The 24,312-nt window shown below is 33.8% G+C and overlaps 1 protein-coding gene across 1 annotated transcript; it reads right to left on the minus strand.

Moving 5' to 3' along the window:
- Positions 1-39: 39 nt before the first annotated feature.
- Positions 40-23,710, minus strand: LOC117318791 (receptor-type tyrosine-protein phosphatase T-like). Its single transcript, XM_033873746.1, has 18 exons — positions 23,632-23,710; positions 21,337-21,543; positions 19,608-19,853; positions 17,779-17,874; positions 17,347-17,442; positions 9,720-9,848; positions 9,301-9,415; positions 8,758-8,906; positions 8,125-8,312; positions 7,269-7,356; positions 6,666-6,742; positions 6,351-6,387; positions 5,921-6,018; positions 2,226-2,354; positions 1,791-1,936; positions 1,421-1,556; positions 606-752; positions 40-48 (listed from the first exon to the last, which is right to left on the minus strand). Exons 1-18 carry the CDS (start codon positions 23,708-23,710, stop codon positions 40-42), a joined length of 2,172 nt encoding a protein of 723 aa, XP_033729637.1.
- Positions 23,711-24,312: the final 602 nt, after the last annotated feature.

Genomic DNA, 24,312 nt, shown 5'->3' on the forward strand with positions numbered 1-24,312 from the left:
GACATAAAGGCTCGGATAAGAACTGTTAAAGTAGGACCATCAAATTATCTGGGGAAAGTGTAACCGAATTTCAGCTCAATCAAAATTGAGCTTTTTAGAAAGATTAGTGCTTTGTTTAATGATAAAACGCTAAAATATTAATACCACCAATATAATTATGTTAGTAATCAGGAAATACGCATGATGCGGTATTGAGGGGAAAAAGATCGTTTCACTTCCGCAAAATATTCTAAAATGTGTTTTTCATTCTATCGGACAAGTATCACTAACAATCTCTGTAAGCGTTCCTAGTTTAGGGTATTCATTCGCGCAATGATGAATTAGCGCAGTAATAGTGCTTGCCATAGAAAACATTGTACATACAGTTCAATTAGCACCACATTAATTTAGCGGAATGTGAAAAGTGCTAAAATAATATTAACGTTAATATATTAACTTTTACAGTATTTCGAGAGGATGAAACTCGAAACATATTTTTAATTTTAGGTTAATTATCTAACAGTAAGCAATTATTCAGATAAATTGCTTTTTTTGCAAATCTCTTGGTGTTTTATTGATATCGAATTGGAATCAAACTTATACGTTTGTGGAAAATAAGATGTTACCTGGTATTCCTTCCTGAGCTTTGTTTGGTTCGTGGGGCCGCCATTACAGAGAGCAGTAAGTGTCTTGTGGTACTTCATTCTTGGAATCAGGGTGTCTGGCATATCGAAGGCTTCGATAAGGAGCTGGTGTATAGCTATGTATTGTTCCTGGATAAATGAATGTCTAAACAATACTAGCATTTGATGTCTTATGATTGTCACCCTAATTGTGATAATATATAAAATGTATAAATGTTATAGATTTTATATTAAACTAAAGATGTGTTCCCGCGTTTATGCACTCAAGTTTAGTTCCTCGTTGCGTTGAAGTATGCCTTTGGTATTATTTTGAATAGTTATGACAAGAACAGCTTAAAACAAAACTCTCTAATAAGCATAGTGATTTCAATTTTCCGGCAGTTAATTATCCATTCCTATATAGTAACACACCTGCTTCCATTTACATGAGATACGTATGACCCTGGCCATGTTTTTTTGTGGTCGACATCATCGACCTTAATAGATAATGTTTTATCTCATTATGCAGTCAGATGTGTACATTCCTCATTGATTTGTCTGGAGTTCCGAGACCCTAACTTTGTTCAAATTGTCAAGATGTGGCTATCTAGACCGCAAGTGCATTCTTTTCAAATTTGGGTGATAAACACAGAAAACATACTTCAAATGGAAAAGAAAGCTAACCCTGACATTTCTGGAACTACAATTATTACAGTTTCTTAATTAATGGGGCACCGGCAGACATAACAAAACATTTTGAAATAAAACATTATATGACTTAAATAATTATCTATTTTTATGGAAACCATGTAACTTACAACAGTTTGAACCATATTGATCCTATCCTTCCGCATGGTTTTTATGTATTGCATTACGTCAATGCTACCACACTCCTTCCCATATTCCAAGAGAGCGTCCAAGGCAAGGAATGTCCCCGTTCTGCCTATACCAGCACTGCCAAAAAATAATTTATGAATCAATTAATTCATTAAAGTCGGAAGAAATAAAATTGGAAAAAGAGGATACTATATCGTTAACACACAATAAAAAGTAAAAGCATTTCTTCATGACTGTAAAAAGGATAACGTCAAAATACCTCTTAAAGCAGCGGACATGATTGATGGAATAAACGAGAAATTCTTTAATATGACGGGTGAAGATAATTGAAAAAAAATCGCTTGACCATACCTGCAATGAACAACCATTTTCCCTGTGAGGACAGTACTGTAGTTCATCACACGGCGGTGGAAGACAACGAGTTCGTTTGGGTCTGGAGTCCCGTGGTCGGGCCACGTGGTATAGTGGAACTGATGTATCTGACGTACTGACTTCGTCTGAATAAACAGTTAATAAAACAGAACTTTGTATTGATGTGTAATCCTGTGTATTTATCCACAAATAGTTTTGTTTGTTTCAATTTTCTGCGGCGAAAAGTATCTTAAACATATTTTCACGTCATACGAGATTTTATGCAATTCGTCTCGAACTTAAAAAAAATTCTTCTTCGTTAAATCAAATCATACATGAAAAAAAGTAATTCGAAATGATATAGGTCCGTTTTATTTTGGAAACATAAAAATGGTTGTGATTTTCCAATTGTTGTTATTTTAGACTGTTTCATACCTTCTTTTCTGTAACTGTAAGGTCCCGGATGACGTAGAAGGCATACGACCTTTCCCTATCCAGGATGATGCTGAAGTGTGGCGTAATCAAAGGTTCTCCTTCATCCGGCCAATATTTGTCGCACTTTGCCTGATATAAAGCAACAAGTTTAGTTTGTATATGTATAGAATACACCTGTGTTTTACACAGCAAAATGCTTAACGCCAGGGGGGAGTAGACCTACATACTGCATCTTCACTTCTATGAGAGAGCCCACATTCTTCAGATGTTCTCACCCAAACAGACAAACCATCCATTTAAACTTTTAAATACGTTACATTCCAGTAATGTATACTAATGAAGTGAACATGTCGATAAACAAGTAAGGTGATACAAAAATTATTGATCGCTGAAGATTTAAATGCGATCAACAAACCAATGTTAAAGTCGAGCACAGGTATTGTGCTGTCGTGTAAGAAAGGTGATACCCGAACACTGTTATACAAATTTTGAATAACATCTGAATGTAGATATTGAAGAGCGACATACTCGTCCGCCTTCAATCAGATTTGTCAACATAACAATTTTGCCGGTCGTCAGTTGCCAAATCATCCGCCAGAAATCATTAACAGTGCCAGGCCTTGGTCCTGAAAAATAGAACATTGATATCAAGAAAGAGATAAAGTTACATATTAACTGTTAACCGAGGACCGATATTTTAAAGCTTCTAGTTTTATAATATAGCTGTCCTCCAAAGAAAAAACCGTCTTCGATTTTTAGGTCTATTTTTGAACGGATTTGGACGAAGATTTAGGTGATTTCTCCGAGAGGGAAAGTTCAATTATCATAGAGCATATTTGTATATATTTGCTTTACTTAAACACCTACATTTCTGAATAAATTTACTATTTTTAATGGCCATGTATTATTTCTTTGTGTCACTATATAATGTAATTAATTATGCTTTTTAATTGTTTACAAGTTTACCTTGTGTTGCAACGTACTCCGCAGGTTTTGTAACACTCTGTAAAAAGCGATGGATATAATGTGAAATTACTTAAAACGACAATTCGAGAGAAAAATTCTATAGAAATGGATTCCAAAAAGTTTGACAAGTGAATGCGATTGTTGAGTTTCGCTCGTATTTGCCAGTCTTGACCACTGAGTTTTCGGAAGAAACAGACAAAACCGTCATGTGGTCTAGATTGCATATCATTACAGTATCTTATACTTCATAGTTTCACTCTCTTCTCAAAATTCTTCATCTTTATATAGTTGATAATAACGCATAAACCACACTTACGTCGATGTAGTTGGCGTTGATGTAATCGGAGTGTGGATCTTTCCCAACTTTATCAAGAATCACACGTGAATGATCATCTGTAAAAGAGAACATATTGATTTCCAATATACAATAATATTTTTTTAAGAAAAATTGTAGACAGGATTTTTGTTATTAATATGATCCTATGTATTATTGCCGCTGCTGTCATCAAAACGCTGCAGGAATCGGTACCCATGTCAACACCAATATCCCGATACATTTCTAAAAGTACAAGTATCAAAGTGCGACCTTTGATCAAATAACTTCAACCGCTATTACCAAAAGCTTAGATGCTATTGTGTAAATGTTATAAACTGATGAATGCGATTTCTTGTCAGCAGCTATTTTTTAGAAGTGTTCACCTATGACTTTTGACCCTTGACAAATGATCAGGAAAATATCTTAATCAGATTTATGAACTTTGAATTATGAAAATTCTTTTAGAATATCGGAAGAAAGAGACTTAAACTGTTTTTTTTTTCAGCTGACGTATTCACAAAGAGTTTGCTATCATTACGTACCGATAGGAATAATATTTACTCTAAATTTGATATGATTAATAAATAAAAAGAAAATATACTTACAGGGAAACGTGGTTTTAAATCTGTTCTTTGGCTTGTTTTGTTCTAACATTCCAACTTTATGTTCGTGTAAATCTCCTGACGGTATAGACTGTAACATCAGATATAAGAACGTGTGTAAGTTTTTTTCTATTTAAAGCATCATTATCATTATTTAAAAAAAATATTAAAAACGTAGATTGCTTTTGAAATCGACTTCTAATTCAATCTGATATACATACAAAAGTTACATATCGGCTTTATAGAAATGCTTCGAAAGAACAAGTTTACAAGTCATGTGTTAACAATCTTCAGGCCCTTCACATTAAACTAGATAACGCAATTAAATTCAATTCGGCGCTTCCCTGTCTTACTCTCGATTCATTTTGAAATGTACAACTGTTATAAGTAGTTGATTCAGGATTTCTTATATTATGTTTTATATTTATATTTTCATTAGCTTAGATGCCAACGTTACACTGCTTTACATTTAAATGTATTTTGTATGTAATTTGTTGACATGTACAGTGTATGTAAATTATCTCAGAATGAATAAATTTTAGACTATGGAACGATAACACACACATTTTACCCTTGATAAACCTTGAGTCGAAGAACATTCTTGGTTTTTTTGTCTTGTATCTCCATAACATAAAATGTGTTCAGGTTTATCGTTATAGATTAATTAACTATACACAATACTTTGATTGATGTCTCTTTTCTCTTAGCAATTATATATACCGCTGTATCAGCCAATAAAAGCGACGTTAGAATCTTCTTTTTTTTTAAAGTTAAGGGCTGACAGCAAAAAAAAAAAAAAAAATAGCTACCAAAAATGCTTGTTACGAACAAGATAAGTTAGTATTAAATAATCTGTACCTTATATTCGTTTTCGAAAGCCTTTGCCTTGTTTTGCAGTTTTGTTTGAACAAGAGATTTGAGGACTGGAGACGGGAAATCCAACAGGACCGGAATTATAGTAGACGCTATTAGGAGATCCGGACTTTCCGGCTACCTGCTGAGCGTTTACATATACATGGGCAGAGTCCACGGGTGTCCCATCTTGACCTGTACATCACAAATATACATGTATGAGTACATTATTCCGATGACGATATGGAATTAAAGATGACGCATATCGACACAGAGTAGTAAATTATCTTTTGAATACAGAAATAGATTTCTTTATATTTCTTATCAATACCCTCCAAGTGTTTTGCTGTGTAACTTTGAAATTCAACGTGAATATCTTGTTTTGTGGTAATATATACTAAACGACAGAAAACCCATATTCCTAACATGAATCATCACTGTGCAATCTAGCTTATTCACACAGTGTTATCGAATCAACTCATTTCATGGATATCGACTTGGTGTATAGTTATTGGCCGCAGATATTTCTAGTTTGCGAATTTGTAACGTAACATCGTGATTCTGAGGCTTGGGCAACATTTAAATTTCCTTCAACATTTTTGTTTCTGTTTAAGAATTTTTCTAGTTAACATATATCACCTGCTGTATTACTGAGAGTGTTTTTCTCCGCCGCATCAGATTTGCCAGGCTGATTTTCTGTTTCTAGTGGTTCGCTGTACATGTTCACGTGTACATTGGAACGACCAATATCAGTAAAGGATTCCTGTTTACTGGCATTTATTCTACGTCTATAAACGGAAAATGAAATATCATAAATATGTGAGAACAATTTTGATACATAGAGAATATCTAATACCATCTTAAGTAATGCCAACAATTTGATACATAGAATCTCATATAGTAACCCCCCGTGTTTAAAAATTGAAAAAATTGAATGTAGATATTGAATAGCGACATACTCTTCCGCCTTCAATCAGATTTGTCAACATAACAATTTTGCCGGTCGTCAGTTGCCAAATCATCCGCCAGAAATCGTTAACAGTGCCAGGCCTTGGTCCTGAAAAATAGAACATTAATATCAAGAATGAGATACAGTTACATATTAACTGTTAACCGAGGACTGTTATTTTAAAGCTTCTAGTTTTATAATGGAGCTGTCTTCCAGGGACAAAAACCGTCTTCGATCATGAGGTCTATTTTCGAACGGATTTGGAAGAAGATTTAGGTGATTTCTCCGGGAGGGAAAGTTCAATTATCAGAGAGCATAGCTGTATATATTTTCTTTGCTTAAACACGTACATTTCTGAATAAATTTACTATTTTTAATGGCCATGTATTATTTCTTTGTGTAACTATATAATGTAATTAAGTATTTGTTTAATTGTTTACCTTGTGTTGCAACGTACTCCGCAGGTTTTGTAACACTCTGTAAAAAGCGATGGATATAATGTGAAATTACTTAAAACGACAATTCGAGAGAAAAATTCTATAGAAATGGATTCCAAAAGTTTGACAAGTGAATGCGATTGTTGAGTTTCGCTCGTATTTGCCAGTCTTGACCACTGAGTTTTCGGAAGAAACAGACAAAACCGTCATGTGGTCTAGATTGCATATCATTACAGTATCTTATACTTCATAGTTTCACTCTCTTCTCAAAATTCTTCATCTTTATATAGTTGATAATAACGCATAAACCACACTTACGTCGATGTAGTTGGCGTTGATGTAATCGGAGTGTGGATCTTTCCCAACTTTATCAAGAATCACACGTGAATGATCATCTGTAAAAGAGAACATATTGATTTCCAATATACAATAATATTTTTTTAAGAAAAATTGTAGACAGGATTTTTGTTATTAATATGATCCTATGTATTATTGCCGCTGCTGTCATCAAAACGCTGCAGGAATCGGTACCCATGTCAACACCAATATCCCGATACATTTCTAAAAGTACAAGTATCAAAGTGCGACCTTTGATCAAATAACTTCAACCGCTATTACCAAAAGCTTAGATGCTATTGTGTAAATGTTATAAACTGATGAATGCGATTTCTTGTCAGCAGCTATTTTTTAGAAGTGTTCACCTATGACTTTTGACCCTTGACAAATGATCAGGAAAATATCTTAATCAGATTTATGAACTTTGAATTATGAAAATTCTTTTAGAATATCGGAAGAAAGAGACTTAAACTGTTTTTTTTTCAGCTGACGTATTCACAAAGAGTTTGCTATCATTACGTACCGATAGGAATAATATTACTCTAAATTTGATATGATTAATAAATAAAAAGAAAATATACTTACAGGGAAACGTGGTTTTAAATCTGTTCTTTGGCTTGTTTTGTTCTAACATTCCAACTTTATGTTCGTGTAAATCTCCTGACGGTATAGACTGTAACATCAGATATAAGAACGTGTGTAAGTTTTTTTCTATTTAAAGCATCATTATCATTATTTAAAAAAAATATTAAAAACGTAGATTGCTTTTGAAATCGACTTTCTAATTCAATCTGATATACATACAAAAGTTACATATCGGCTTTATAGAAATGCTTCGAAAGAACAAGTTTACAAGTCATGTGTTAACAATCTTCAGGCCCTTCACATTAAACTAGATAACGCAATTAAATTCAATTCGGCGCTTCCCTGTCTTACTCTCGATTCATATTGAAATGTACAACTGTTATAAGCGTTCACTAGTTGATCCAGGATTTCTTATATTATTCATCATATTTATATTTGCATCAGCTTAGATGCCAACGTTACAATTCTATACATTTAAATGTATTTTATATGTAATTTGTTGATATGTATGTACATTATCTAAGAATGAATAAATTTTAGATAATGGAACGATAACACACACATTTTACCCTTGATAAACCTTGAGTCGAAGAACATTCTTGGTTTTTTTGTCTTGTATCTCCATAACATAAAATGTGTTCAGGTTTATCGTTATAGATTAATTAACTATACACAATACTTTGATTGATGTCTCTTTTCTCTTAGCAATTATAATACCGCTGTATCAGCCAATAAAAGCGACGTTAGAATCTTCTTTTTTTTTAAAGTTATGGGCTGACAGCAAAAAAAAAAAAAAAAAATAGCTACCAAAAATGCTTGTTACGAACAAGATAAGTTAGTATTAAATAATCTGTACCTTATATTCGTTTTCGAAAGCCTTTGCCTTGTTTTGCAGTTTTGTTTGAACAAGAGATTTGAGACTGGAGACGGGAAATCCAACAGGACCGGAATTATAGTAGACGCTATTAGGAGATCCGGACTTTCCGGCTACCTGCTGAGCGTTTACATATACATGGGCAGAGTCCACGGGTGTCCCATCTTGACCTGTACATCACAAATATACATGTATGAGTACATTATTCCGATGACGATATGGAATTAAAGATGACGCATATCGACACAGAGTAGTAAATTATCTTTTGAATACAGAAATAGATTTCTTTATATTTCTTATCAATACCCTCCAAGTGTTTTGCTGTGTAACTTTGAAATTCAACGTGAATATCTTGTTTTGTGGTAATATATACTAAACGACAGAAAACCCATATTCCTAACATGAATCATCACTGTGCAATCTAGCTTATTCACACAGTGTTATCGAATCAACTCATTTCATGGATATCGACTTGGTGTATAGTTATTGGCCGCAGATATTTCTAGTTTGCGAATTTGTAACGTAACATCGTGATTCTGAGGCTTGGGCAACATTTAAATTTCCTTCAACATTTTTGTTTCTGTTTAAGAATTTTTTCTAGTTAACATATATCACCTGCTGTATTACTGAGAGTGTTTTTCTCCGCCGCATCAGATTTGCCAGGCTGATTTTCTGTTTCTAGTGGTTCGCTGTACATGTTCACGTGTACATTGGAACGACCAATATCAGTAAAGGATTCCTGTTTACTGGCATTTATTCTACGTCTATAAACGGAAAATGAAATATCATAAATATGTGAGAACAATTTTGATACATAGAGAATATCTAATACCATCTTAAGTAATGCCAAATATATTTCACGAGTGGGGCTTAATATTTGTATTTCATCACTTTTAAAGAATGAACAATTTTTGATATTTTACTTGTAAAAATGTAATAAAGTATTTTTCTTCATCAATTCCTGTCTAAATTGACAAATTATCTACTTGCAAACACAACAGGAGTAAATTCAAAATCTGAGCTAGCATAAAATATGTTTTCTTAAAAAACATTTTTATAGATTTTGATGTACAACCACGGACACTTGTTGGACATTGGAAAAGAGTTCGTATTATTCTGTCTTCATGCAATTTCTTAATAAACACTGTAATACACTACCTTCTGATGAGGATGACAATAACAATAGCGATGACAGCGACAAAAATCATCCCTACAACAGCTCCTACAATTGGCCCTGCGTCAACTGGAGTGTTTTCAAAAATTTGGGATCGTGCTGTTAAAAAGATATATCATGAGAGAATCAAGATGATTTCTAGCTTCAAAAACAATTCATAGAACCTGAAACATTTCTTTTGCGAAATGGTATGATTTTATGCAGCCATTCCCCAGCATACAAGTATTGGACCATTGGTAAGCTTTAGATTCCTACATATTGACAATGATCCATTTGCTAAATTTACATTATCTTTCACGTAATTCACTTTCATTTACCTATTTTGTCGGGTGCTTGTTAGCCTTTTTGCAAATTGTTTAGAAACGCAAAGGTAAAAAGTAGATAAATAAATACATCAAATTACTTGTATTACAGAAATCCCCTTGGTAACCTGGATCACATTCGGTCACACAGACACCAGTGTCCTTTATACAGCTAGTACAAAGGCCGCATGTCTTGGTGCAGTCCATTCCGTATAAACCCGGCGTACATTCTTTTGAAAGTCAAAGAAAACAAGATTAAATTTTGAATTTCAAAAGGTGTTAAGTAGTCAGAAGGGGGCTTCCGTATAAAATTATGCAAAAGGGATCAACCTATTATCATACTTAAAGTTTATAAAATTCCCGCATAATAATCATGTTATTATTTTACAGCTAACAATGGTATATATAAACTTACCCGTGCATTCCCCGCTCTGCTGATGACACTCAGCACAACTGGTATTGCATTTCATCGAACAGCTTGTACCGTAAAATCCTCCAACACATCCTACATTTAAATGCATAATTCATTTTAAAATAGATCTTGATAATATTCCAAGACAAATATCTCTTCGTTATAATAATTTGATAAACTCGATGTTGATATACTATTCAATCTAATTAAAATCTAGATGGTCATTATCACTACGTTACATCAGAGACCTATATACTAGGGATTCGCAACAAGCTCTTTGGCTTACCAAACGTCACCGCCGAGCGGAAGTTCGGGTAATTTATCCCATAGTGCATTGCTGCTCCTACTGTTTAGACGCCATATTGAAGGTACGCCTGAAACACGGTCAGCTTTATGACAGCTCATAGAAGACTATTGTCCGATAACAAATCACGGGAATCAAACGTAAGTGCAATTATTTTTATGTAAACTGGTGTTTCAAACGTATTCCGTCGTACTTTATGTTCGGAAGACTGCACATGTGACGGTTCTTTTCACGGCGATTACCACGCTGGTTAGCTTATGTCTGGTGTTAAAGACGATGCTACATGGTTTTAGTTTACTTGTTAAACTCCTTTTTTATTTATTGACCAATTTCAAAATGGTTTTCAAATAATTGTTGCTCGATAGTTACTGTATCGCGTTTAGTCAAATTTGTTGTGTAATTCATTGTGAATATTTAGTTATTGCCCAGTGAAAATAAGTTAACAAAACAAATTATGGTTATACTGTGAATGGCTGGTGTTAAGGACAGTGCTACATGGTTTCAGTTTATATAATTAACTCCTTTTTTATTTATTGACCAATTTCAAAATGGTTTTCAAATAAGTGTTGCTCGATAGTTACTGTATCGCGTTTAATCAAATTTGTTGTGTAATTCATTGTGAATATTTAGTTATTGCCCAGTGAAAATAAGTAAACAAAACAAATTATGGTTATACTGTGAATGGCTGGTGTTAAGGACAGTGCTACATGATTTCAGTTTATATAATTAACTCCTTTTTTATTTATTGACCAATTTCAAAATGGTTTTCAAATATTTGTTGCTCGATAGTTACTGTATCGCGTTTAATCAAATTTGTTGTGTAATTCATTGTGAATATTTAGTTATTGCCCAGTGAAAATAAGTAAACAAAACAAATTATGATTATACTGTGGATGGCTGGTGTTAAGGACAGTGCTACATGGTTTCAGTTTATATAATTAACTCCTTTTTTATTTATTGACCAATTTCAAAATGGTTTTCAAATAAGTGTTGCTCGATAGTTACTGTATCGCGTTTAATCAAATTTGTTGTGTAATTCATTGTGAATATTTAGTTATTGCCCAGTGAAAATAAGTAAACAAAACAAATTATGGTTATACTGTGAATGGCTGGTGTTAAGGACAGTGCTACATGATTTCAGTTTATATAATTAACTCCTTTTTTATTTATTGACCAATTTCAAAATGGTTTTCAAATATTTGTTGCTCGATAGTTACTGTATCGCGTTTAATCAAATTTGTTGTGTAATTCATTGTGAATATTTAGTTATTGCCCAGTGAAAATAAGTAAACAAAACAAATTATGATTATACTGTGGATGGCTGGTGTTAAGGACAGTGCTACATGGTTTCAGTTTATATAATTAACTCCTTTTTTATTTATTGACCAATTTCAAAATGGTTTTCAAATAAGTGTTGCTCGATAGTTACTGTATCGCGTTTAATCAAATTTGTTGTGTAATTCATTGTGAATATTTAGTTATTGCCCAGTGAAAATAAGTAAACAAAACAAATTATGGTTATACTGTGAATGGCTGGTGTTAAGGACAGTGCTACATGATTTCAGTTTATATAATTAACTCCTTTTTTATTTATTGACCAATTTCAAAATGGTTTTCAAATATTTGTTGCTCGATAGTTACTGTATCGCGTTTAATCAAATTTGTTGTGTAATTCATTGTGAATATTTAGTTATTGCCCAGTGAAAATAAGTAAACAAAACAAATTATGATTATACTGTGGATGGCTGGTGTTAAGGACAGTGCTACATGGTTTCAGTTTATATAATTAACTCCTTTTTTATTTATTGACCAATTTCAAAATGGTTTTCAAATATTTGTTGCTCGATAGTTACTGTATCGCGTTTAATCAAATTTGTTGTGTAATTCATTGTGAATATTAAGTTATTGCCCAGTGAAAATTAGTAAACAAAACAAATTATGGTTATACTGTGAATGGCTGGTGTTAAGGACAGTGCTACATGGTTTCAGTTTATATAATTAACTCCTTTTTTATTTATTGACCAATTTCAAAATGGTTTTCAAATAATTGTTGCTCGATAGTTACTCTATCGCGTTTAGTCAAATTTGTTGTGTAATTCATTGTCTTTAATATCATATTTATAATTAGATTAGTGATTTGATAGCTATAATCTGTAGAATTTTATATAGTATAGTCATGACTTCTGTTAACATTGATCTCATGAATAATAAAGCCATTATTGAAAGAAATGCACTAATTGAAACTAATTGAAAAAAGCATAAATCAGTCTAATGTAAATTAAATTAAATATTATACTTTTTGTAAATTATTTAGTGTTTCAAAACAGATATTTGATACAGAACTGCAGGGTTTGATCGAGGAATGAGCGTGTTGGAATGTAATAGCTATGGTATCTTTTGCACATAGCAAAACATTAAATACTGCGGTATATATTTTATTGTATTGTGTGGGAAATTAATAAAATCAAAAGGCTATATATATTTTTTTCCCCATTATGACCGATATATATACCACCCCCCCCCCCCCCCCCCCCCCCCCCCCCCCAACCTAACCTTTGGGGCATTGATCACATCTCACCTTTGATAAAAACATTAACACCTGGTCATGGGGCATCTCCTAATAAACTCAAAGGGGGGTCCATTCAGAATATATGTAGATTATATACCTGTATGTACCTGTACTTCTGGGTCTACAGAAAAAAAATATTGTCATGGTGATCACCTGGGCTCCCCCACTCCATCCAAACCATAGGGACATTGACCACACTTTTATTACCTTTGAGATATACATGAATCAACAGGTGTGTCTCATTGTCAACACCTGTCCTGAGGCTGGCGATGTCCATCTCCCCAAAATACTAGAGTTCACTAAAGGCATGCTGTGCAGTATACAATCTAAATAATAACCTGTACTCTGGAAGACAAAAATCCCTCAGGTGTGTCCTCATTCCCTAATTAAACTTAAATTCTATACCATAATGTATCAATACTTATTAAACTTGATTTTTTTTTCAGAAAGCCAAAGAAGAAAAGATCTACCATTGGTACATGACCTAAGCACTATCAAAGTTTTCAATACTAAATAATAAAATATTATCAATCATCAAACATGACAGTGGGTTTTTTTTCATTTTACTTAAGACTTTTGCTATAGCATTTGTCTAATAAACAAGAAATATCTCCAAAAAAAGATAAAAGGCATAGTTTTAATGGTGGTTTTCATACTGTACTGTAAAACTGCCGTAAAATACTATTTACATACGAATCAAAAATAGAACTATAAGTTTCTACATTCAAGCAATGATTTCTAAGAGAAGTTGTCAGAGAAAATAAAGCTTTTCTGCCTTGTTCTGCAAAATGTTTTTGTGTTTTGTAAAACTTCCCATTGTAGTTGAACAGCATACCCAAGTATTTAAAACTGTCAACAATTTCTATATTGTCATTATTATTCATTATTATATTTCCATGGCTCATTATTTCTTATTTGTCCACAATTTCTAAACACCATGATTTTAGTTATATCAACATTGACCTCCAGATTCCATTTTATGGTATATGCATATAAAGAATCCAACATAATTTGTAAATCTTCTGGGCAGTTAGCAAAAAAAGCCATGTCGTCGGTATACATTAGCAAGAAAAGATCAAGCATCTGTAATTCAATACTTGGACAGTTGTCATTAATAAAGTGTATTTAGATACAAAGAAAATAACACAGCTAGGTGATTATATTTCCCCTTGTAAGAGTCCGGTATAATTAGGGAAGCACTGACTGAAGTCAGTATCACTATCGAAAATATAAGAATCGTCGTCAGTATATTTCTCTATACATCTAAATTTAGATCATCGTCTAATGGCAAAAAATCGGACGACATTTTCCATATGTTTCTATATGAATCTTTAACGGAAAATGGTGCTTTTTTCGGTTAGACACTACTTAAATATCGTTGTTCACATCTGCCGATATACATTACAGTGCATAGGTATAACTATCGCCAGTGTGAAGTTATCTCGGCCAAACGCGGTGACACATGTGCACAGACAGTCGTCGCTATCTCTTGGCACGGCACATGTCACTAATATAAACAACTCCGATATCCACCTATTGCGCAGCCGCAGCGCTTGGTCTCGCTAGATCTCGTGCTAAATATACCTCCGGTTATGAGAACAATAGGTGAGGTTAACGTTGTGACTATGCGAGAAAAGCGGTTGTTGCGAATCCCTAGTATATAGGTCTCTGGTTACATGAACATCTAACAACATCCCGTAAGGGGTCACGTCAGGGTGACCTTTTGGATTAGCCAATCAAATGACTACTTCCAGAATCTTGGAAGTGAATTCTATATGTCCGAATTAGCATGACTAAAGTGCATAGCTTGTATAATCTGTCAATTTGTTTCAAGTCATTTCGTCCCGTAAAGTATATAGCTATATACTGTGCCGAAATGGTTTGCTTCAGATGCATGCTGTGACGAAAAGTCTTGTATCGATGATATCGACAAAATGCCAATTCGCCCTGAAAGTGAAATACACACATCTCAGAGGTCACCAGAACGTGACCCATTATGGGATGTTGTTAGATGTTCATGTAACGTAGTGATAATGACCATCTAGATTTTAATTAGATTGAGATACTATTATGTAATGTCACCTTCAAAGCATTCAATCGTTCAGGCATATATTTCAGTTTTCGAAGACAGTCACATCATATAGAGTGGGGGTACGTAATTTCGCACACTTTCGGTATGTATTTAAATACATTTCCATCAAATCAATTTCAAATCAAGAAAGAATACCTCACATTGTTAGATGTACAAATGCTTCGTAACATACAAGTGTGCAACCTGATATGCGCACACGTATCACTGCGCATGGGAGCTGTTGTTAACTTGTGTTTATTGCTGGGTTTGAAGACGATCGGGAACGTAATGTCGCACACCCATCTAACTTATTTAATTTTGTTGGTAAAAATAGTTTCCAGTCATCTTGTAGACAAACAACATCCTAAACTAAGATTAAGCCCAATGCCATGATTAAAATTTTTTTAAAAAACAAAATAATGTGAAATTAGAAAGTGTTAATTTACCGCCATTTTAGCTTTAAATAATGACCGCTCCCTACGGAGGTAATGTAAACAAGGCGGTGAAAATGACGGGGTGTCTACAGGTCAGCGCTGCTATAAGTTATACTTAAGTGGATTTGTATTCAGTTTTGTTTATAATCTGATCAAATAATATTTTCCCTAAATATTTGCAAATTCACATGCCAATCAACAACTGGGATTATTTTAAATAAAATATTTAATCATTCGGTATCAATTTTATCGGAAGAGAGTCGTATCAATTAAAATTTGTTTTCAAAACGAACTTTATCTGAAAAGATGTACTTAAAATGGCAAAAGTTCCACTAAAGGTTGGCATTAGTCAACATATAAACAAAAAAGCACAGTCCTCGACCGCTTAGAGGAAAAACGCAAAAAATCGTCAGGTGTGCGAATTTACGTACTGTGCGAAATTACGTACCCTTGCTCTATGCCATAACTAGGTTTTCAACTGTGTTCGACACACAGTATTATGTGGCATTTGCACACCACGATTCATTACCATGGCAAGGACAATCATGATCACAAGCTTTACCTTACCATCCAGGAATGCGTTCTGAGCGTTTAAGAATAATTCATTACCCGCTAAATTTTTACGTGATTTATACGAAATTATCAGCTTAATAAGATGATGATATAACTGTTGTTTTTAACCAATCAGAACGGCATTTTCTATTCACTGCATTGAAATCCGCCAGTTCCAAATGAACGCATGTATTTCGTTTCACTATCGCGATATACAATGTACATTGCAGTGTTATATTTGTATCTTTATTTCATGGGAAACCATCCGTTTTCTTTATATGGAACTCTTAGTAATCTCAAATCATCGTATAGAGTTAATAAGACGTTAAGTAGTAAAAATACTTCCCATCAATGTCTGAATACGAAGCTTTGCAAGTTGAATTCATTTTTATCAACTTGTTGAAATTGTAAAGAAAATAAACTGTTTTCTCCAGCTCATTAAAGTTTTACAAAAAAGGCTACTTTTTGTGAATGCTTACAATAAATATCCATAATTTTAACTTCTTGACAAATGAAACGATATCTTATTATCATCTAAGTATTAACAAGAATAGATAAAACAGCTAATTCAGATATAGGAACATGTATAAAGCGCAATACTAGATATCGAATTTTGTACACTGTTATGTGTATTGAAAGTCAAATACATACAACCAATGAAAATAAAACTCAGTCATTATCGTGTTCTTAAAATGTGAAATATAAATCTTACATATAATTAGCCTCAATTATATTTTCATATTATTTCTTTAAAAGAGATTGTATTAAGAGCTTTATTCTGACGGACATCAAAAGTTTTAGAAAAAATATGATGTTGACAATGTAAACTTAAAATTATCAGGATTTTATATAGAAATAGTCTTTATTTTAATTTAAAAAGAAGTTACATATAGAAACTGTTGCTCACCGTGACAGCTTCCGTTGTCTTTATCACATAATCTGTTCTTGCAATTTGCAAAGCAATTATGTTCGCATCTAGCGCCGTACGTTTGAGGAATGCAATCTGAAAAAAAATATATTGATATACTTAATAGATGGTCATATTCATCCAAAATAACACTATACTTATAATAACACATGTTCAACAGTCCCTATTCTTCTACCCTACATTCCAGCAACGCAATTTGAGATGCACCACTTTTCAATATTTGATATTTTCCCTTGAAAATAAAACAGAAGTTATGTTTTTATCCTTAACGTGTTTTTATAAAGTTTTATATCTAATGTCATCTCACTATTAGTAGCTATATGACGGACCAGCAATCTGGATGGAGTGTAAAGAAAACTGTTATAATGGTTCTTAGTTAGAAGACGTAAAATTGCTTCATCGAATCATGCAGAAATATTCGTTATTTGAGATTAAGACGTTTAGAAACTGTTGCTCACCGTGACAATTCCCGCTGTCTTTCTCACACAGACTACCCTGGCAATTAGTAGAACAGTTATGCTCACATTTAACGCCATACTTCTGAGGAATGCAATCTGTGAAAAAGGAAAACCATAACCATTGTTTATAAACAAACGGAGGACTATTGCACCATCAGAACTGTCCATGGTGATCGGCGATCAAGGGAAATTGGTGATATAACAAAATAAATATCAAGAATTAAAAAGGTAAAACGAAGTAATGAAATGGGTTCTACAATGATGAAATATGTCCAGAACAGCATTTGAATCTTGACCATATTTAAAACAAAATAATTTTGCAAGAGATAAAAGTTCATGAACCCACTGACGGCCTTAAATTTGATCGACTATGGTGTATATCTGTGTGAGCTTCCGCGCCTTTTGCTCGTGTTTGCAATAGATATTGCTCACCTGAACAGTTTCCATTTACTTGCTCACACATACTGCCAAGGCAATTTCTAGAACAGTCCTGATCACATGTAGTGCCGTATTTCTGAGGAATACAATCTATAAAAGTGAAAAAGATTAATTGGTAATAAACCAAAATGGATAACCATACGATCGTTACTCTTCCTTATAAATTGGATAAACATTTATCAAAAACAAATGTTTGATAGTCTAACAGTATTTATCGCAATGAAACAAAAAGCAAAAACAAAAAATTAATAAAATAAAAACAAAAACCAAAAACCCGCGAAATTATGTCCATACTTCCCTAACGCTGCACTGAGAAGCGATCAGCGGAATATGCGTTCAGCCATTCCATCCGTCCGTGTGGAAGGTCTCCACGCATTAAGTTGTGGTCCGAGATATGACCGCAGTGACCAATCACGTACTTGTTTTGGATCAACTGATATATGAATATGCGCTATTGTTGCTGCGGAAAAGCAGTTGCACATGTACGGAAGCCGCATTGACCGATATTGCAAGCTCGTCGTCACACGAGACCAATCGGTTTGGGGATGTTATGCAACCCTTCTTGTGGCATGAGGGTCTCAGACGAGACGACAAGTTTTCAACCATAAGTTAGAATGGCGATATCTTGTAAATACTCTATATCCTAATGATAGTCTGATTCCAGTATTAGGGAAATATCAACGAAAGCATTTCAAAGGAATTTGTATCAATTAGTTTTAAGAATTTGGAGACGAGGTGAGCAAATGAAAAATCACGTTATTACAGAGTCGATGCTGTAAAGGGATTAAATATAAGATGTTACAATAGCCTCTACCGGTCACTTTCTAAATTGCAATGGAAAAAGAAAGACGGATATTGTATCAGACGTTTTCGAGAATGAGATTGATTCACAGGCTGTCTGTATATCTTTATCGAATGTCTTTGATAAAATGAGTCGCGCGTTATTGTTTCATAAACTCCACATTGATGGCATCAACAATGGTAATCTAAAATGGTTCAGTTGTTATATTAGATGGCAAAGAGTGATTGTAAATTGAGCGAGAAAAAATATCCGTGTTGTGTGATTCTATTCTATCGTACCTTATTTTTTTGGGCGACGATTTGATGATTGGCTTTTTTTTTTCTTGTAAATATTGTAATTAAATTAGTACATAATAATAACTTACAGAAGCAAGCACCTGTTGTTGAGTTACAGTTACCACCATAACACGCTTCCTGAACAGTCACTGTTACAGTCACCGTCACCGTATCTCCCTAGTGCACATCCTATCGAAAAGCGAAAAAAATAAACAAAAACAAAAAATAATAATAAATCAAAACAAAGAAACAAACAAAAACAACAACGTATATTTATATTATTTTGATTTCAAGCCAGAAAATGTCTTCAAACGATCCATTGCCAAACATATACAAAACTTACAAGGGCTATATTTCTTGTAATTGGACAGAGGACGCTCTTCCTTAATTTATAGCAACCTAACATCTTAAGTTCAACTGTATTTATAACTCAAAGGCGAGGAAGGTATCCTGTGAATTCCATACAAGATGCACACTTCGGCAAGCAAAGGGCATAGGGCAAACGGAGGAAGGGATGAAATCGACTTTTAGGTGTAGCAACAACCGAAATTGACCAAGGGATTAAAGAAAAATTGACTACATAAAACTAACATTATAAAATAGATAGATTTGCAAAAAAGGGGAAAAAATGCCAAGGTGATATCTGAAATATGCCTTCAGTAATGACAATTATGAATATGTTTAGTATTAGTGAGAGTGTCGTTTACAAAAACACATTCAAGAAAATTTCATAGAATCATACTTACCAAACACTTGTACCTCACATAACTCCAGAATAGCGTTATTACTATACCAATCGGGTCGTTTTGGGTTGCCTCTAGAGTTGTACACAGTCACATACTGACCTACATACGGGCACTGGTGTGTTACCTTCAGCTGTACATCTGCTTCTTTGCTACTCTCGTCCTCGTAACAGAGGACGCCATCTGTTGTCGTGTTGGTGGTATTGGATACAAAGAGCTGGTATCCGGCAAATCTCCGCTGATATCCACCTGGATAGACAAGTAAAACATCAACTACATCTGTAATACTCTTATCCTCTTAAAATAGAAAAAAAAGTGTAATTTAGAACTGTGGATAATTTTAGGTTATTGTACACTCTAGATATGTATACCTATGCAAGAAAACGATATACATGCTACCAATTTTATTGTTTATGATTATTTACAATAAAAACTATGAAACTTTTTTCGTATTGAATGATTCAGGATATAAAGAATGTAGTCTATGTGATCATAAGTAATGGCTGCTGCAAATTTTGAGATGAAATTTACATCTTAATATTTATATATATAAACAACAGTATTTCGAAAGTATACAAAACAACTGGATGAAGTTGATTTTTTGTATTTAGAATGTTAGAAATTAAATTGAATTAAACATTGAATAAGTGAAACGTTTCTTAATATTCCAGCTCAAACTTACTGCTGATTTTCCTAAATGCATAAACGTAACTGTAAAAAGATATTTTACAATATTTTGGAAGATGATTAAATATTAACATTGCAATATCAATATTCAAACTCCTAAGACATAAACCCTACTAAAAGGTAACCTCAAGATTTTATATCTAATATTTTTTCTTAAATTTTCAACATCATTCAACATGGATACCTTTTATATATCTCTTGAATCTTGGGACAGATTCACTGCATATTTACACCATAAAATCAACTGGTCAGGATCTTTCCGTATTCAGAGGACAATTGTCAATAGTCAAGGAAATTTTCACATGTCATGATAAACCATTTTTGAAAAAAAAAGTAAAAGATATCTTTTGCACTCCTAAATTTAGTTCATATTCATACCATAACACAGTAACAAATTTTGGACCTCATTAAGTTATGGGGGTCATCAAATTCTACAGCTGCTCGGTTGAATAATTCATTGCTGGTCGCTATTTCATCGATGATATCCGAGTGTCTCGAATATCAAACCTAAACATAAAACACTATTTTTCAACAAAAAACAAATGAACAAGGGTAAAATATAAACGCGAAAGAGTAAGCGTTTACTGCTTCATCGACAACACTCGACAAATCTCAAATGAGAGTTAAAGACCTGACGACGGAACCAACAGGTTTCAGAAACGTTTTGCGTCATATCACATAGCATAATATAATTTTCCCGAATGATGTCGATCATAAAATTTCCAAAAGGATTTCATCAACCTGCATTTGTCGAAAACCTGTGTGGTTTACGTCTCTATTAGTAGTCGACATTTATCACGGCGATCGTGATAATGGTGATAATTGTAACAAGATCTTGAGTATTCAATCAACTGGGACATTTAAACACCGTATTTATAGGGTACTAATGCTTTCTATATGCTTTCTAATGCTTTTTATCTATCTGTATATTGGTGATGACATATGTTTTCGTGAATGTGCTCATAAGGTTTACACACATTGAAACAAGTTACATTGCATTAAAGCTTAACATCAAAATAAATTTCAATTGTTGCAATAGACTCACCTCTGTAATATATTTTGATCCTATTAACGGTCACCAGCTCTCCCAGATCAACACGCCACCAGACCGTGTCGTGACCTATGTCTTTGGTATGTATACAGCAGCCATATCTTACGTCTGTGTTCAAACAGTTATCCACAGCCTTACCAGCTATCCACTTATTGTTGTAATCGCTACTCTGGTTAGCTGACTTTGATACGGCGACATTACCTGCACAAATAATATTTATGAGATAGTGTTACTTTACATAGATACGATATATCACAGAACGATTCGAAACGTGATTTACAATTGATTTGTTTTATCGTTCATTCTATGTATAAGATGAGAAAATCGTTTAAATGTACATAACAAATGGAAACAATTTACCAATTAATCAACCTCGCTATTTATAAATGTAATTAAATTTTCAGGTATGAACTAGATACAAAATACGGAGTGTAAAAATATGCCAATCTATACATCACTTCACTTTGCTGTTCAGTACTGTTACACTTAAAATGATATATATCAATGGCATTTCACTACAGTAACGATAAATGGCCGGTGATTATTTTAAGGGGGGGGGGGGGGGGGGGGGGGGGGGGGGGGGGGGGCATAAGAAAAGTAGCATTTGCTTGTGTTTTTCATGTGATTAGGGTAATCGTCTTCAGCATCATATGTGATAACGGTCAACACCAGATTCATTGGATATGAAACACTCATCAAATGATATCTCCCGAGAGAAAGATTTCCAATCGAACGCCCCTGATACATATAAGATGCAGGCATGTTTCACTGTAAAACCAAGTAAAACGACAAAGTGATGGCATATATTATATGCGAATTCACTCGTCTTAAGTGAGGAAAAGGAAACCAAAAATAATATATAGAGGATATTGAATGGTTTCCCGTTAAATATAACATATATTTCACGAGTATGACAGAATATAGATATTTTCACGAGTGCGAAGTACGAGTGAAAAATATCGAAATAGTCTGCCGAACGAGTGAAATATGTTATATTTAACCATTCAATGTTCTTTTTATTGCATTTCATCAACTTAGAAACAAAATTAAAAACCTCGAAAATTAAAAGTGGCATACACACCTTTATATTTATAGGCACAATGGGTGTGACCGAATGAGCTCAGGGAATACATTTGGGGGAGAAAATGGAATGGGCAGCATGGAGGGCTGTCCTGTATGCGGAAAAGAGATATTATGGGAGGAGAGAGAGAGAGAGAGGGGGGGGGGGGGGGGGGGTGGTTTGGTTTGGTTTGGTTTATTTTGCTTAACGTTCTATTAACAACTAAGGTAATTTAAGGACGGTCTCCCGTGCTTGCGACATGTATTCGTGTGGTGAGTGCGTATGTGTGTTTTGGGAGGCTGTGGTATGTTTGTGTGAAGTCTCCTTGAGGTAGGCCGGGACTTTTGCCGATTTATAGTGCTACCTCACTGGAGCATACTGCCGAAGACACCCAGCAGCACACCCCACCCAGTCACATTATACTTACAACGAGTCGTCCCACTCCTAATATGCTGAGCGCTAAGCAGGAATAGCAACTACCATTTTAAAGACTCTGGTATGTCTCGGCCAGGGGACAGAACCCAAAGCAGGGTTCACAGGGGCGAACGCTCAACCAAAGGCCAAAAGTGAGGCATTGTCAAGGGAGACATTCGGAAGAAGAAGGGAGGGGGGGGGGGGGGGGGGTGAAGGAAATTGGGATAGCAGATAATTATTTAACACAGCGCGAATATGATTAAATTATATACTAGTACACGTGTTGTGTTGTGTTACATGGTGTGAGGAAAATATGATATACTTAAGACGAGATATGAATAGTAATATCCTAATCTAAATATAGAAAATCTTCAGAAATACATTGGAAATATGAAGCATTAGTGTTTAGATATGTTTTTATAACAAGTGATATCCGTATGCATGTATATAGTTAATTGCTTATTTAGATTCATAGTACAAGGGTTTAAAGTGTCAATCAATATAAACAAAGACGTGCAGTATATAGGTCCTTTTTTGTGTCATTCTTTAAGTATTTATGTAAAGTAAACAAATATAATACCTTGGTATGTATTTAAATGTATTATATGATAGATATACCCCCAAATATCGAAACAGTCTTTATTGTGTATATACTTATATGATAAATGTACGAACAAACTATTAACCTATTGAATTGCTCAATACTGACCTCAAATCAGGAAGTAATCTAATTTACCACATATTTTGTAGTATCAACGATCTACCTGTACGTCATTTTGTAATTACTAGTTTTAGTTCGTATTTTAAGTACTTACTTTCAGATACGACAGTATTTAATACCATGAGAATGATCAGGATCACATCTCTTCTTAAGAAAATCATTCTCGTCGTCATTCTGAGTTTCATGGCGACTCCTACTTAACCAGGAAGTAAAGTTAACATTGTGTAAGGTTCAATATTGCTATTTCAAATATATGTTTGACAAGGTGTACTCTATTATAGCTACACGTACGGGTTCCGAAATAATGGGTTCAATAGCTATATAAACATTGGACTTCCTTGTAATGCAACCATACAGTATATACACACTCGGGCAGATTTCTCTTTACATTAGGCGTGTATAAAAAAACTACTGGTATTTAAATATCGGGACATTTATGTTTAGATTTCAATCTAGCCTGTCATTATCATGTCCTTCTTGATAATGACCTTGACAACTATTTAACATGCGGTCGGAATTTAAAAATACAATATCTAACATCTTACTGAATACAGTAATGTTAATGTTATGAATGTACTACCGGATGATACTCAATGAGGAACGTGTGAGAAATAAACACTATCGATAGTTATTATAACGTGTAGTACAGGTGTTTATTCTCAACGTATCAAATGACAATTCTTATTTCAAATAAAGGGAGGCAACTCTTAATATTGTAGTCGTGTACTTTCTATTGTATATTATACGAACATAACATTAATAATCTCCTATATGA

This window comes from Pecten maximus, unplaced genomic scaffold, assembly GCF_902652985.1.
Source record: "Pecten maximus unplaced genomic scaffold, xPecMax1.1, whole genome shotgun sequence".
NCBI lineage: Eukaryota > Metazoa > Mollusca > Bivalvia > Pectinida > Pectinidae > Pecten > Pecten maximus.